This window comes from Archocentrus centrarchus, chromosome 12, assembly GCF_007364275.1.
Source record: "Archocentrus centrarchus isolate MPI-CPG fArcCen1 chromosome 12, fArcCen1, whole genome shotgun sequence".
Taxonomy (NCBI): Eukaryota; Metazoa; Chordata; class Actinopteri; order Cichliformes; family Cichlidae; genus Archocentrus; species Archocentrus centrarchus.
Genome location: NC_044357.1, coordinates 9,710,503 through 9,727,703, shown reverse-complemented (window position 1 = coordinate 9,727,703; position 17,201 = coordinate 9,710,503). Strand labels below are relative to the sequence as shown.

At 40.2% G+C, this 17,201-nt stretch overlaps 1 protein-coding gene across 1 annotated transcript; it reads right to left on the bottom strand.

Annotated features, from left to right (window-relative positions):
- Positions 1 to 6,120: 6,120 nt before the first annotated feature.
- drg1 (developmentally regulated GTP binding protein 1) lies at positions 6,121 to 14,540 on the bottom strand. The gene is made up of 9 exons (XM_030742526.1): positions 14,377 to 14,540; positions 12,655 to 12,778; positions 12,364 to 12,539; positions 12,191 to 12,260; positions 11,215 to 11,384; positions 10,310 to 10,440; positions 8,203 to 8,370; positions 7,933 to 8,055; positions 6,121 to 6,443 (listed from the first exon to the last, which is right to left on the bottom strand). The coding sequence occupies exons 1-9, from the start codon at positions 14,413 to 14,415 to the stop codon at positions 6,344 to 6,346; spliced, it is 1,101 nt and encodes a 366-aa protein (XP_030598386.1). The 5' UTR covers positions 14,416 to 14,540; the 3' UTR covers positions 6,121 to 6,343.
- Positions 14,541 to 17,201: the final 2,661 nt, after the last annotated feature.

Sequence of the window (17,201 nt, the reverse complement as noted above, 5' to 3'; positions counted from 1 at the left end):
CCAGTCAGATGGGGGATTTGAACCCAGGACCTTCTTACTGTAAGGCAACAGTGCTAACCATCATGCTGCCCTGCATTGAATAACTTTTTTTTTTTTTTTTTTTCTTTTTTTTTTTTTGTGGCAGGAAATTTGAAATGCAGTTTTTCAAACTGCTCAATATCAGCAAACTGTTTCTGTGCAGTTTGTTCCAAAATGTGTCTGTTAGCTAATGTGCAGTTGTACTTCTCATGAAGAAAAAAAAAACTTTATCTGTGACGCACAGACGTGAAGAAAGAAAGGAGGGGGAAGATGAGATTATTTTCAAAGGTAAGGACTATTTGGCAAGCGAAATTTTATAAACTGGAAACTTCAAATATTAAATCTAATGTACTAATTCAGTTTAGAGTTTTTAAATCTGATGTTGGATCCATATGAGATGTGTTGAATTATATTTTTGGAAAATACAATCTTGGTGAAATCCACAGAGAGCAGTGAATATCAGAGTACCATCACAGGTCAGAATGATTAGGCTGTACACAAAGATTACAGGAGCTGTGAGTGATTCTTTCCCCCCACACTGTCCTGCTACACCCAATCTTTGCCCCCCCTGGCCAAATCCCACTTTAACCCCTGCGCACATCCAAGGAGAAAAGCCCACTAAAGGGGTTGAAGGTCCTTAAATCTCCTTGTCAGCTGATGTTGCAGGTCACTTTTGTTCAGTGGTCAGTGACCTTCAGGACCACGTCCAAGGTGACAACTAACTAGGGGTTAAATAGCTGGTACACTCTACCCGATCAGCTGAAGAAGCCATATGGATGAAACATCATCACAAACCAGAGAGAAGTCCAGTTGCCTTCAACTCAAGCGCTTAAGACTGAGAACTTACACAGACAAATCTGCCAGTTTAAATTCACAGATAGAGATCAGAATGTTAAATGGCTTGAATAAGCAGTTTGGCATTGGCAGTGAAGATATGGCAAGTTTTTCATGGGCGCAACCCACACACTCAACTTTGCTGCTCAATCCACAAAAGGCACCATTTAAGGGGAAATAAGCAGGCTTTCCAGTGGTGTAAGATTTATTGCATTGTTAAAACAAATCAAACACAAATTTCCTTACTTTTGTGCTAAGTTTAGCTGAACAGTGCGCATCAACAGTACAGTCAAAAATCAGCTTTAATTACAATGGTTGTAGCACAGTGTCTCATTTCAGTGTTTCTGCCTCTAATGTGAAAGAAAAAGTAAATGTCCACTGTGACCTAGTGAGCTAAGCCTTACAGAAAGTGCTGATCCAGTCCTGCATGTAGTTTTAGTTTGAGAGTCTTACTGAATATTATTCTTAAGTGTCTTTATGCGTCACTGACAGAATTTGGGACTGCTTAGTCATTGCTTTGGATTGTAGTTGTTCAGATCTTTTCTGATTTTCAGTTTACAATCTGACCAGAGAAACTCCTGAAGGCTTTTCCCATTTGGGGACATGTTGGCCTATCAGAGAAGGAAATCTTTAAATAATGTCAAAAATGTATTAATTTCATTCAGGATGTCGCCTTACAGAAAGCTGAACTTGCTTGTTGGCTGCGGCTGTTTTTGTGCAGAGTTTTCATGTTCTTTCTATGCCCACGTGGGTTTTCTGAGAGAAGGTTCTTTTTTTTTTTTTTTTTTATTCTGACTTTGTCGTGAATGTGAGTGTGTGTGTGGTTCTGTCCCCCTGTTTGTTAACTCTATGATAGACTGGCCGCTTATCCAGGATTTACCCGATCTCTCGCTTGATGGCTTGAACCCCTCTGCACTGGGTAAGTGGTTAAGAAAATGGATGGATGGATGTTTCTGTCATTGCAAGCTGGCTCAATGTCTCAGTGAGACATTTGAGTAATATGTATGAGTAACACTTATGTAGTCACTGTATTAAAAACTGTATTTAAGATGGCAGCAACAGTTGGAGAGTAATGAACGCCACACCACCTCATCCATAATGAGAGTGCAGTTTGATAAAGTAAAGGCAGAACCAACTATGACAACATCTGGCACACAATGATTGAAAGAGTACGTTTCCCATGAGTCGTGGTTTCTGGATCTATCTAGAATACCAGAAATACGTGAACAAACTTTAAATCTTGGATTCCTGAAATAGTCTTTATGACATTTGGACCAAATATTTTATAGTGATCAGACCTGCAGCACATAAAGTGCTGGTAGAAAACAGAATTGATTAAAATAAGAGTCATAAAGAAAGGAGGAGTCTGGTTTTTCATGTTTAAGATTTATTGGTTTGATTCATTAGTTGTGATGGGATAACACAGACTGAATTTAAAGGAAGTAGCCGACCTCTGTGGAGCAAGCAGAGTAATATAATTTGATGATCATTTCAAGAACATAAACTCGGGCTGAGACATATTGGCTTGTAAGTCTCTGGCATTTTCTGGTGTCTCGTCATTTGATTTACAGATCAGTGATGAGTCTGCAGTCCTTACAGATGACACATTGTTTTAATAAATGACCTCTACTGGCTGAAATCACTGAACATTTTTAAAAGCCACATAGTGCTTAGTGTAATTGATCGTTTTCACAAACCTGCCATTTTTTTTTTTTTTTTTTACCATCCACCTTATAGATAATAAGCCCTTTATTTATGTGAATGCTGTGAACCTGTTGAGCTGCTTTTACTGTTAATTTTTTTGCACTTTTATTCAACATAACCAGTAAATATACACAGAATATTTATAAGGTATTTATTAGCCATAGTCCCACAGATTTTATTACATTATAAACTACACACTCATACGATAATAAAATGACCTTGCAGTTATCGATCTTCTTTGTATCTTTTGTACACACCACAGTTGTAGTCGAATCTTATTTATTGCCCTGTTTTCGTGATCATTTCATTCATACATTTACATTTGGAAAATGCAGACATTAAAATGGATATCCAGATAGCTGAGGCAGATAGGGCTCGCAAGACTCCAAGGTGCTTGGCACAACCATGGACAGAAGACGCACTGCATGGTTAGATCAAGCACAATGGAGTCCTGAGCAAAGGCAAAAAAATAAAAAATCCAACACAGATCACACAGAAGCAGCTCAATGTGAGGCATCCAAACAACCTGTCTTATCGACCAGGTTTTTGTGTAAATGTTCTCTTCCTGAAAAAGATATAGCATTGTTAGAATATTTTCTGGGTTATTGTTGAAGGACAGTGCCATGGTTGGTGCCATCCACAATGCAAAATTCAGAAAAGTCCAAAAGGTGAGAGGGAAGTGATCCGAGCTCATTGATAGGTTGTTCAAAAAACATTACCGCTGGTTGCACTATGATCAGAAAAAAAATGAAGAGTTGCAGCTAGGAAGATCTGCAGAATAAAAAAAAAAAAAAATTACTCACGGGTCATGCTCACTGCGGGAAAAAAGGGCTACACCCTTCCTGCGCACAAACTGCGTCAAACCCCACCCTCTCGCCCTTCGCGCCCAACTCTAACAGAGACAAAAGTAACAATTCTAGCACTTTAAAAAAAAAAATGTTTTAAAAACTCAAATCTCCAACATTTGAAGAAAAGCCCCACAGCAGGCCTACGAAATGTTGGCTTGGTTAAATTAGTTTCTCCATTGGGCATTCTCAAAGTGATCAATGGAAACACAATTTGGGTAATTCATCTGTGATCTTGTTACGAGTCTCAGGATCTCATAGAGTCCAGTCCCTGAAATTTTATCAGTAATTCCCTAAAAACGAGCCTTGCTCCCTGGGCACTATTGAATCAAGGTTATAGCTACACTTCTGTAGTCCATCTGGGGTACATCTGCCATCTACTAAGAATAAAGACACAGTCACTCCTAACATTTTGGTCCAAACTATGTTAAATGGTCACTGAGTTGTGATACCATCAGGCTAAGAGAGCTGCTTCTCCAAAAGGTTTGACAATCTTGTTACCTTCCCCTGTGTCTCTTTTCAGCTCCCCGAGGACATTTTACTAAAACGAGAAAGCACGGCACAATGATCAACTTACAGGACGAGGCAAGTGAACCACTTTGTGTGATGAAATTATGCCATAATGCATATTAATGGACCAAACAGAAAAACTGCATTTGGAAATGACCAAATGGCATGAAAATTGGAGCACTTTGGGTGAAAATGGTGGGCGGCGGTGGTGAAACAGACTTTTGTTTTTCAGAACAATGAGGATGTTTGAAAGGGATGCGATGCAGCTGATGGGATGGTTTGATGTGTTTTATGCACAGATGATGATTGTGATACATAATTGTACCTACTTACCTTGTTTTTGGTGTTTTTTCCTCTTTCTTCTGGAAATCAACATGGCTTGAAATACTGTGTGAAGTCTATAAATCTCTGGATTTTCAGAAAGCGCTATCTGACTTAAAGGGAAAAAAACTGAATCAAATGTTCTTCAGATTAGAGGTCACATTGACCAGCGCACTCTATCACTGAAAACACTTGCAAGATGCGAGAGTTAGTCTTAACCTACTCTGTGTTTTACTGGCAACTTCCAGCTGCTTTCTTTGACCTGTCTCTTCTACACATTGTCTTTCCAAGAAACTCACCTTTTGATTCACTGGGCTCAAAAGCAGATGTAAGGCGCAGGTGGTTGATGGGGCGACGAAGACTACAGGGCGCTCTGAGCTGTGTCTTGGGGTCTTCCAGCTTGCTCTACTGGAAACAGACTGTCCTGACTGCGTCCTCAGCACCCTTCAAGTCCCCATCTTCTGCCCCTCCTTCAAGCTAGGAGGGGTTGGTGATGTTCTCTTGGGATAGGTGCACTGGCAAGGAGGACTTGGTCAGGCTGGGATTGGATGTGGGTTGGGGAGTCTTGGAGCAGGAGGGGGGGCGGCCGGTTCCGCATTTCATAAATATTAATACAGAGTCCTCTCTCTCCAAATGGGTAGATTCTTTAATTTTGTTAGAGGGGGAAGTGCTTTATTCACTTAATGGCTTTTATTAGTGCCCAGTGTTCAACTCTTTCATTAGCTAAAGTGCTGCTATAATTTACAGGGTAAAAGGGGGTGGGGAAGAGGTGGTGTCTGGGAAGGGTTGATCCTGCTGCTGCTGGACAGGCAGGCATCACCCTCAACCACTGCAGCTTTTACTAAAAAGCAGCTGTTCGCTTAAAGAAACTGTAGTCTGCGGTATCAAATTCACCCTGAACTATTATTGTGTTGAGCATGCTGCCTCTACTGTACGCTTGCTTTTTGAATACACTTCTGTGCAAATCTAAAATGTTAGGGATTGTCCAGAATCAGACACTGTAACCAACAAATAATGCACAATATTGATGACACTTCTTGCAGTCCAATGTTTTTTTTATTTGTGAGCGGAGAAAGATCTTGTGAAAGCACGCAGATTTCGCTCACTGGGGAACTGAAATGATTTTTCTTTGCGGTTCCATTTCATATTCATTTAGTAAATGCAAATAAAAGCATGTGGTTTTTTTTGTGCAATATTATATCCGATATATGTTAAAATGTCTGCATTTTATATAGAGATGTTAGATGAAATGTAAGGGTCACTTTAATTAGCCCGACAAAGCATCTCGGAATGGGTTTAGCATACACCTTTTGGTAAATAAATCAGTACCTTTCTTATTTGAATTGGTTGAATTGAGTCTTTAAATTTCTAACTATATTACACTGCAGTTTGCTTGCTTTCTGTACGCACTGGTGTCATCCAGCGCATTCATTTATGAATCTGGTGCTCACACTCAAAGTGATCTCTTCACTGCATGCAGGTTGTAACATATGAACATTAAATAACGCTAGCTTTCAGGAGTGCACCCAGCTCCAATAAAAAGCTTTATTTTGCTCTGTGGAGTTTGGCTACTTGTGAACAGCCAGTGACCCCTAGACTGCATCTGAGTGAATGAATTGATTAACCTGAGTGGCCGTCCCCACCAGAGAGAGGGGGAGTGGGTGGGCCACCGGTCTGAATAACTATCCCCATCATCAATGTCACATAAATCTCTGAGCTGGACGGCACTTTGAGAACACCCACCCCATCCTGCCCGAGGCACAGTTAAATGTTTGGTGTAATGCTGGTGTTTCTGCAACATTTCTGTGGTGCTTTCCTAACAAACCAAATTTAGCACAACAGATAACATTCGTGGCTACATCTATGAATAAAAGCAAAAACAGACACATTGAGATTCCATTGCAACTTTATTGTACAGGTCTTTTAGGTTTCAATGCAAGCCCTAAACCAATATTCAATATGAACTATTCACGGTAATCTGTGTCACTGCTGACACACTGATGAAAGCAAAAACAGATGCTGTAATGATAGACATGTCTGGTGGTTCACTGAGCAGCTGTACTGAACACTTTGTGATACACAGGTCATGCAGTGAGAATTTAGACTCCTTTTTACTTTTTCACCAGCTGGATGACATCTTCATCCTCCATCACGTGGTCCTTGCCCACCTTTTGAGGGTTGTGTTTCACAGAGGAGCCCCACACAAGTGCACTGAAAGGAAGAAGAAAAAAAAAAAAAAAAAAAAAAAAAAAGTTGATCCTGGTTGACTATTGATTCCTCCAAGAGCATGAAAAGATATCAGCTCACCAAATAGGAACTCTACTACTCATTCTTTGCTATTGCTCTACGATAAAAGAAACCTACTGGGTGCATGACATCCTTTAGGTACAAAGGCTCACTAATTGCATGTGCCACGGTTTGACCTATCCATTCCCTTGAGGATGGCTAATGCTCAGCAGCACTAACATAATGAATGATTGACGATGTTATCTTAGCTGGGCCATTTAGAGATGGTGGCCCAACACTGCCTCAGATCTAAAACCAAAATGCTCAAGTGAAATGTTGACATTAAAAGGAGGTGATACAGTCACACGAGAAAGAAAGTACACCCTCTTTCAATTCAAGGTTTTTATGCATCAGAATTTCAAAATATGATATATTAGACCATGTCACTATTTATTTAACAAATCAATGTGTGAAAAACTAAGTGCACTCTTCCTGCTTGCATGGCCATTAAGAGGGTAAGTGGGAGCCAGGTTCTGTTACTCAGATGCAACAGATTAACTGATTATCGGTAACTATGAGCTATAAAATCAGAGGCTTTGGCAGTTTGCAGGTCTGGAGCATTCAGGTAAGATAACTGTTAGCAACTGTTACTGCTCATCAATCTAGGAAAAGTTACTAAAGGCCATTTTCAAACAATCTGAAGTCCATTGTTCTACAGAGAGAAAGATTTTTTTCACCAGTTGAAAACATAAAAGACAATTGCCAGTCTTCTCAGGAGTGGATTGTCCCAGCAAATTCACTTGAAGGTCACAGAATGCAACGCTCAGAGAAACTGCAAAAAACCCAAGAGCTACATCTGAGATGCCACAGGCCTCTGTTAGCATTTTAAATGTTAAACTTCCAGACAGTATAATTAGAAAAGGACTGGCTTGTTTGGACAGGTTGCCAAGAGAAAGCCTCTTCTCTCTAAAAAGAACACGGTAGGAGAGCGCAGGCTTGCAAAGCTGCATCTGAACAAACCACAAGACTTATGGAACAATGTCCTTTGGACAGACGAGATGTTTGACCATAATGCACTGCGCCATATTTGGTGAACACCTCATACCAACTGTGAAACACAGTGGTGGAGGGGGTGAGGATTTGGGTTTGTTTTGCAGGCATAGGGAATGGGCACTTTGCAGTCACACTGAGTCAACAACAATGTGAGAGACTGATTAAGTCATTAAAAAAAATGATTACTTTAAGGTGCTGCTGCTAAAGGTGGTTCTACAAGCTACTGAATTAGGGGGGTGTATTTAGGAGCTGTACTTTGTGAGAAACTAAATACACCCCCTGATTTCAGGTTGTATTTGAATAATTGTAGAAGTGGCAGAAATTTGCTAAATATACCAGTAATTATTACATTGAGCGATAAATATTTTACAAATTGCACCTTTAGAGGGTGAACCCTTTTAGCTAAGCCAACTATACTCACTACTTAAATTCTTTGATGAGGTTTTTGTGAATCTTCATGCAGAAATCCTCGACTGAAGTTCGCTCGTTGGGGAGCACAACAGGAGATGTGTAATCGGGAAGTTGGCCTTTGGGTTTGGTGTAGCTGCAAGTAAACGCATCATCTGAGTCACATTTTCCAATCTGAACACACGAACACTTAAATGTTTCCAAAGACTTGCAAAGGAGTGTTTGAATCTACTTTTGCCTTCATTCATAGCACCTTCTGCAGTGTGTATTCAAAGACTCTTACATGCGCACAAGCTTTAGGTAGTCCCACATCTTCTCTAGCAGATCATCAAAGTTCCAGCGGTGGTGGGCTGAGATGGGTACACAGTGAGGCACCTTGTAGATGATGTCAAGCTCTTCAATGGAGATCTGGTCAATTTTGTTGAGCACATAAATGCATGGGATGTAGACACTGTTGGGACAGGGATGCAGTCTGTAAGTGGCCGGTGTCGACAAACCAACTGCATACTCAATGACCACAAACAGGGATTATACTAAAATTCCAAGAAATACTATCAGTAATAAATGAATCAATCTATATTTTGGAGCTGCATGGAGCCTTCTACTACATTAAAAAAAAAAAAAAGTGCATGAGGTCAAACAGAACATTTAATTGTATAAATGAATAACTTTTAGCAGAATAACTCCTAAAGAATGCTATTATAAATTCATAGAGCTTGCAGTAAATTTAGGATCAGGTGACCTTGAATTATCCCTCAGTTATGCTGCTGTTGGCTCAGGATAATGCATGACCTCCCATAATGCACTGAGCACCTCTCCTATATTCTTGCCTCTTTCAGTCTTCGTGCACTTACATACCACTACTGCAAGTCATTTTTTTTGCATTCCCTCATAGTTTGTGCTTTGCCATTTCTCTGTACTTTTCTCCCTCCTCTTTCCCTCACAGCAGATGGCTGCTCCTCCCCGAGCCTTGTTCTGCCAGCAGTCTCTTCCTGTTGAAAAGGAGGTTTTCTCCCCACTGATGCCAAGTTTTTGTTCAGTGATTCGCTGAATCACTGGGGTTCTTCTATAATGTTGTCTTTATCTTCAAATATTAAGTGCCTTGAGCTCATTGCGATGATTTGGTGCTATGCAAATAAAACTGAATGGTACTGTCAACTACACTTCACACTCTGGTATACTGAGTCACTGACATTTTTCAATTCTTTTATTTTGCTCATTGAACGCAACATACTTTATCACATAATATTTGTATTTAAAAAGGTAAACTTATTTTAATTTATTGTATTTATTTTGATTTCAAATTCCTTTACCTTATTAGGATATTTCTTTTGGCACATTGCCTTTTATTTTATTGATTTACTGATTAAGTGAGGCCTTCTACTTTCAGGCAGTTACAGTTTCTACTTTTTCATTTTCTTCCCAAAGTTAAATTATTTTATGTGGGGGAAAAAAGTAAATTTTTGCATTTTCACAGAAATCTTTTGCTATATATTATCTATGTGTATTAAATAATTGTAACCATGTTTAAAAATGTATTGGTACTTTTACTTTTGTTAACACATATTTCTTACCCTAAGTATACAGGCAAGCAGAGCGGCCCTGTGGATGCTTTATGCAATTACAGTTGGACCCATAATTTTACGGGCAATGACACTTTTTTTTTTGTAAATTCGCCTCTGTACAACACCATAATAGATTTGAAATCAATCAATATGTAACTGCTACCTTATTATTCCTTGTCAAATTAAGCATATAAAAGTTCGTGAGTAGATTCCAAGTGGTGAACTTGCATTTGGTAACTTTTCACTGGTACTCTCAATATGAGGCCTCTCATATAGAATTATATTGTGTCCTATTACTTTTGAGCCTCTGAAAATGAGTATAAAAATGTTGTAATTCCTAAACATTTACTGCAGTTTGTTTCGTTCAACCCCTTGAAGTAGAGCTGAAAGTCTGCAATAAGCTCTTGATTGACTGGTTTAAAATCCACTGGGTGTATAGATGTAAACCAACAACAAAAAATGTGTTATCCAAATACGGGTATTGACATAATTTTAAAAATATTCTATAAACATGATGTTTTGGTCATTTATTTCTTTTTTTTAAGTTGTAGTGTTATATTAGTGTGGAGCAGTCTTTCTCCTGGTAATTTTGTCTGAGGAGGGCTCACAACTAGCTTCACATATTGCTGATCACATATTTGTTGACTTCTTATACTAACATACATAACTCAAACAAGTGCTCCTAGATGTTACCTAACACACAAACAGCATATTTAAATACATCTGCAATGAGACTGATGGGAGTTCAAATGGGATTTCAAACTAGCAGGCCACACCCACTGAGAATGACTATGAAAGGCCCGATGTGACACTTCAGCAGCTCACCGATTTCCCTCCACCACATCAATGAGGTCATCAGCTGTGGAGTCACTGCGCAGAGTGATGTCGGCGTTGTGGATCTTGTACTCTGCCAAGATACTCTTAACTGTTTCACCATCAAGCTCACTTTGTGCACACTGCAGAGAGAAAATAGGGAGAGTGAGTGGGCGAATGACAAACACAATGCAAAAAAAGCAAGAAAAGAAAAAAGAAAAAAAATCATAGAGTTTAAACATGTTTTAATAAACTATTACATTACTAATCTGTGTGGCGTCATTACCCAGTTCACAAAAGCAAACAAAAACTGAGGCATCAGTGAAGTTAGAAATAGTCCAAACTCTTTCAACTCCACTGAAATAATCAGTGTGGCTGTTCTCTCAGGCGTTACAAGAAGGTGTAAAATATGTACAATGTACAGCTCTGCTATAAACTTTGGACATAAATGAAAATTAAATATCAGTGTTTGTACGGTTAGTGAAATTGGGCTTGTTGACACATAATGACCTGCTACCTCACTGCGACCTATGGTCGGGCTAACATTAGCACAGGGAAGCTATAGGATGAGGGTTAAATTGTTCTCAATAACTGTGCACGTAGAGGGTCCCTCATAGTCAGAGAAAAATGGCGTCATATGAAAGAAAGAAGACACCGAAAAAGGACAAAATGCCAGACAAGGGGATGCCCGACCCCATCCACACCATCAGGCTGACTGTGGGGTTTAAATAACTTAGCTTGGAGACATGCTACACTTGAATACAGTGCTTAAAAAGGCGCTGTAAAAGCTGAGAATGGCCACTGAATAAGTTTCCACTTTTTTTTGTGTGTTATTATTCACTACAGCTAGTAAGTTCTCTGAGGTGAAAAATGTAAGTGATAAGTTTAATTTAGTATGTTTGTTGTATGAGACGTACAGTCGCAGTAAAGTTGATGCCTCCTTTGTCCTTTTTCTTGAAACCGATGTTGGGTGGCTGCTTGTTGAGCCGAATGCCGAAGCCTTCCAGCTCATGTTCTATTAGCTTCTTATGAAGAAGCGGCTTCAACACATCAAGTACGATCAGGATTAGATTGCAGGTTCGAGCCACTAAGAGAGTAAAAAAAAAAAGACAATACCAACACTGGTCAGAAGTGTAGAAAAATAAAATCCCATTACTTCTTTAGTAGATTCAATATGTATGAAGTACGCCACAGAATAACTGATATTTTAATTTCTTGTGACCTCATTCACTTGTAAGCATTTGACATACACTCACTGGTAACTGGTGGACACCTGCTCAGCTGCTTTTTTATGTAAATATCTAATCAGGCAATCATCAGTCACATGGCAGCAACTCACTGCATTTAGACATGTAGACAAGTAAGTCATATAGGCCAAGACGACCTGCTGAAGTTAGGACCGAGTGGGTTTTTGTATCTACAAATAGTTTATGAAGAACATTTCATGACTCGAGATGCATTTAGATAAATACAGGAGAAGATTCAAGTTGGGCAGCACGGTGGCGCAGTGGTTAGCACTGCTGCCTCACAGTTAGAATACCATCTGGAAGGCCTGGGTTCGATTCCACCTCTCCCTCTCTCTGTGTGGAGTTTGCATGTTCTCCCTGTGCTTGCGTGGGTTTCCTCCGGGTACTCCGGTTTCCTCCCACATTTGGACATTCCAAAGACATGCACTTACTGGGGTTAGGTTAATTGGCTACAATAAATTGCCCATAGGTGTGAATGTGAGTGTGAAAGGTTGTTTATCTCTCTGTGTTGGCCCTGCGACTTGTTCAGGATAGGCTCCAGCGACCTTGAACAGGATGAGCGGAAGCGAATGGATGGATGGATTTAAGTCCAATAGCTGTCAGTTGTAGTACCGTTTTAGTTCACTCTTAGTAGAAACATCTTTACCTGCGATGACCTGTCGACCTCTGCCCTTTCCATCCTTGGCCCCCTCAATGATTCCTGGGAGATCCAGGAGCTAAAAAGGAAGAAGAAAGGAAAAGAAAAATAAGCAGATCACTTTAAGCTTAACACAGTATAAACAATTTTCCAGATTTTGAACAAAGGGGAAATTCTCGTACCTGAATTTTAGCACCTTTATACCGAATGACTCCGGGTACTGTTGTTAGAGTGGTGAACTCATAGGCAGCAACCTCAGAGTACACACCCGCAAGGTTACTTAGCAGTGTAGACTTTCCTACTGAAGGAAAACCAACAAACCCAATACGAGCATCACCGGTTTTCGCTACATCAAAACCTAAAAGTTGTAGGAAAGATAAATGCATTAGCATGCTTTACAGGACAAAAACCTCAAACACATTTAAAATAAAGCCCAGGTGACAGCAGTAAGTATATAAGCATCCTGATCTCACCTTCTCCTGTACCACCACCGCTGCCTCCTTTCGGTGAGATGAGTTCCCTCCTGAGTTTGGCAAGACGTGCTTTGAGCAGACCCAAGTGGTGAGCTGTGGCCTTGTTCTTCTGTGTCCTGGCCATCTACAGTGAACAATAATATCAGTCTGCATGACAATTTTAAGTTAAGCAGTTTTTACTGACTACACACAGGTAGAATGTAGTCAGTACACATCCAGCAAATAAAGACAGATCACTTAAAACTGCCTGACTGTGCTCTGCCTGCATTTCTTGGATAGATTTGAACTATCCCAGAACAGGCTTATCCTGACTTGGCCTTTACACTTGAAAGTTCAATTTTGTCAGTCTGAGTTTATTGCAATGTCAGTACTTCACATTAAAGTGCATTAATTACACTATCAACCTGCTCCCATGCCATCCTGTTGCACAGTTTTTACTTCAAGTAAACTTAAATGTAAGGATCTCTTATATTTGACATGCATCTTTGACTCATTTTCTTACTGTTACTTATGTAAACAACACTTAGTCTTTGTTACCTTAAACAACAGATATTTATGCATTTTCTTGTTATTTTTGGGCATTTGATAAACAATAATACAGTTCAAAACCTTTTAGATGGGAGGAAAAATGTTCAATATTCAGGAAAAACCCTGGAAAAATGATGTACTCCCAGTGCTGGTCCCAAGCCCAGATAAATGGGGAGGGTTGCATCAGGAAGTGCATCCAACATGAAATCTTTGCCAAATCAAATATGTGAATCATCAGTAAGATTTTTCAGGTTAACAACAACTGCCACTAGTGCAGCTGACGTGGAAACTGGGGAAGAAGGTGTGTTTGGAGGCAGTGAGAAAGAAGTAAAGATAGGACTGTGGAGGTGAGCGCAGGGACTTTAAATGTAGGGACTGCGGCTGGTAAATTGAGCGAGACAAATTGGCTGACAAAGTAAAGGATGCTGAAGATGGAGCTGCTATGCAGGAGGAAAAGAGAAACGCCACAGAGAAAATTCAAGAAGGTAATGCAGAGGGTTGATGTGACAGAGGAGGACGTAAGGGATAGGGTGAGATGGAGGTGGATGATCCACAGTGGAGACCCCTAAAGAAGATGATGAAAGGGGTGTTTTTACTGGCTGATAATACCAGCAAGGTTGCCAATAAAGCCTAATAATTTTCAGTGTAATTTAAATTAAGCACCTCTGCTGGTATTAACTCAGGTTCAAATCTGAGGCTTCCTTAACACAAACAGCAGACGGCGCATCATACAAAGACCACAAACTATGGATATGTGACCCGTGTGATGACTTGTGTGGGAGTTTAGCTGTTTATATACACCTATGCTCTCTTTATCGGCAGCCTGCTTTGTTGATGCACTTCAAGACAGCGCTGCAGTCTTAAGTTAACTTGAAGTAAAGTGATTATCACATAATTCAAGTGTATGTGTTATGGTAAAGACGGGCTTATTCCTGTTAACCAACATCACCCTGCTGTACTACAGGAGTGTCGACATCCGTCACAATCTATTATTTGATTAATAATAGATTTACAAGTTCACTCATAGGGTACAGCAACTACACATCCACGCTAAGTCGCAAAAAGAAAGCGTGAGTTAGAAACACTGAGTGTGAAGCAAGGCCCGACTCTAATATTTTTCGCTAACGCTAACAGCTTGTGGCTAGCCTAAACGTGACTGTCAGCGGGTTAGCCCGCCGGCTGCTTTCATCTTACCTCATTTTCAATCTCTGCTATTTTGGCGAGTATACTCATGGTGACGGTGTTCCCCGTGTACAGTTCACGTTACCGACTGAAATGAGAACGGTTTTACATATAAGTTGGCAAAGTTAAGGGGGGAACTTAGCATGCACACCAGCCAAACGCGGTTGTGCGCGATTTCGAGGAAAATCTCGCGAGGACTTTGAAAAAGGCGGATCATTATACCCAGTCCGTTGACTCACAGGACAACAAAAAGCTTCGAAACACAGTGGCAGCAGGTACGGATGGTCTCGAGTGCCCAATTGAAATAAATAAATAAATAAATAATACGTCGTTAATTTATGAATTAAATTTCCATCCATCCATCCTCTTCCGCTTATCTGGGGCCGGGTTGCGGAGGCAGCAGTCTAAGCAGAGAAACCCAGACCTCCCTCTCCCCAGCCACCTCCACCAGATCTTCCGGGGGAACCCCAAGGCATTCCCAGGCCAGCTGAGAAATATAATCTCTCCAGCGTGTCCTGCGTCTGCCCCGGGGTCTCCTCCCGGTAGGAAATGCCCGGAACACCTCACCCAAGCGGCGCCCAGGAGGCATCCTAGATGCCCGAACCACCTCAACTGGCTCCTTTCAATGTGGAGGAGCAGCGGCTCTACTTTGAGCCCTTCCCGAGTGGCTGCAGTCCTCACCCTATCTCTAAGGCAGGGGCCAGCCACTCTTCGGAGGAAGCTCATTTCTGCGGCTTGTATTCCCGATCTCATTCTTCCTGTTACTACCCAAAACTCATGACCATAGGTGAGTGCAGGGACGTAGGTTGACCAGTAATGAATTAAATTTGACATTGTTAATTAAACTTGAAAATAAATAAGTATGTTATTGTTCTGAATAAAATTAATTGATATTTTAATTAATCAATTAAATATTTCCAATTTGAATTAATAAATGACACATTTAATTATTTATTTAATGATGTTTTTAAACCATTTGGCCCTCGATGCTCTCCATAAGCATGCGCCTTCACCTGTGCATATTCAGGAATCAGGAACTTTGAGATTAGTGCAACTATAGCAAAATAAGCTATACAAACCCAAGTACTGTACGAGACTAGCCTAAACGTCCAATTTTGAGGTTGTAAAATCATAATTTGCTTTTCAAGTAAAACTCTTTACATGAAAACTTACAATAAGCGTATTAAACAAAATATCTGAATCAGAATTAATGGACAGCTTTTTTTTTGGCCTGGGACACTTTATGGATGAGTAAAGAATAAGTAAAGGCTTATATCTTCAATCAGGTTTTAGATGTTTCTAAGTTGTGAGGAGGTCTTCCCTCTAAATTTAGTTTAAATAACAGTTTTAGACTGAAATACCTCAGATTTATTTAATCTGTTTTACAGCTGAGAATCTACCGCTGGACTACGTTGCTGTAGTGTTATAACTGCATACAAAGTTATACCTGGCTGCACCTAAAATACTGCACCCTGATGCTTCAGTAATATTAATGTCACATTTCATTCATTAATAATTACCTATATTCAGGTCGGATTTTAAATAGTGGCTGCACATCCATGATGTGAATCTGTTCCACCACATCCCCAAGATGGACTGAGATACGGTGACTGTGGCGAATATTTGAATCCAGTGTCATGTTCAAGAAACCAGTTTTAGGTGATCTGAGCTTTGTGACGCGGTGTGTTATCCTGGTAGAAGCAGCCATCAGAAAATGGGTATCCTGGTCATAAAGGGATGGACATGATCAGCAACAATATATCGACTGATATATCGGCACTGCTGATATTTTGAGTTATGAGTGTTCATGTCATGAGCGTTGATGTTGCATAATTTGTCCACCAGAGGACACTCTGCAACTTCTCTGCTGGCACAAACACAGCAAGCAGCACAGCAGAGTCGGGCAGGGCATAAACATTAATCCACAACTTGTGACAATAAAACAAGATAATTTTTAAACTGCATTGTCATGATATTTTAGTAAGGGCTCATAAATAGCTACACACAACAGATGCTAGGGAAACCTGTTAATATTTTGTGTGTCTGAAAATTTTTAAATCACCAAATAGTATCCTATACTGATTGAGCTCTAAATAATGCTCAGGTAGACTGTGGCCTTTAAACAATGCTTAGTTGGTACTACGGAGCCCAAACTGTGCCAAGAAAATATCCCACAGACATTACACCACCACCTGCCTGAACCGTTGGTACAAGGCAGGGTGGATCCATGCTTTCCTGTTTATGCCAAATTGTGACCCTATCTGAATGCCACAGGAGAAACTGAGACTCATCAGACCAGGCAGCGTGTTTTAAATCTTCTATTGCTCAGTTTTAGTGAGCCCGTGTTTCCTGTTTCTTAGCTGGTAGGAGTGGCACCCGGAGTGGTCTTCAGCAGTTGTAGCTTCAAGATTTCACAAGTTGTGTATTCAGAGAGGCCCTTCTGCACACCTTTATTGTAACGAGCAGTTATCTGAGTTACTGTTACCTTCTGTATCAGCCCATCTGGTACCAACAACCATGCCATGTTCAAAGTCACTAAAATCACATTTCTGCCCCATTCTGATGCTCAGGCTGAACTTCAGCATGTTGTCTTGACCATGCCTACATGCTTAAATGCACTGAAATGCTGCCATGTGATTGGCTGATTAGATATTTGTATTAATGAACAGGTGTACCTAACAAAGCAGCCAGTGATTGTATGACTGCATATAAAGTAAAAACTGGCTGCACCTAAAATATTGCACACCGATGCTTCAGTAAATCGATAATCTCACATATATTCATTTTTTTTGAGTATATTTACTCAGGTAGGATTTTAAAAACTGTGCTTTGATTTC

What these genes read in the sequence shown, in the direction of transcription:
- drg1 (XM_030742526.1), bottom strand. Translation starts at nt 14,415, where the DNA reads ATGAGTATACTCGCCAAAATAGCAGAGATTGAAAATGAG. An exon ending in TAGCAGAGATTGAAAATGAG is followed by an intron (nt 12,779 to 14,376) that starts GTAAGATGAAAG and finishes TGTTCACTGTAG; the next exon opens with ATGGCCAGGACACAGAAGAA. An exon ending in GATGTGGTGGAGGGAAATCG is followed by an intron (nt 8,371 to 10,309) that starts GTGAGCTGCTGA and finishes CTGTCCCAACAG; the next exon opens with TGTCTACATCCCATGCATTT.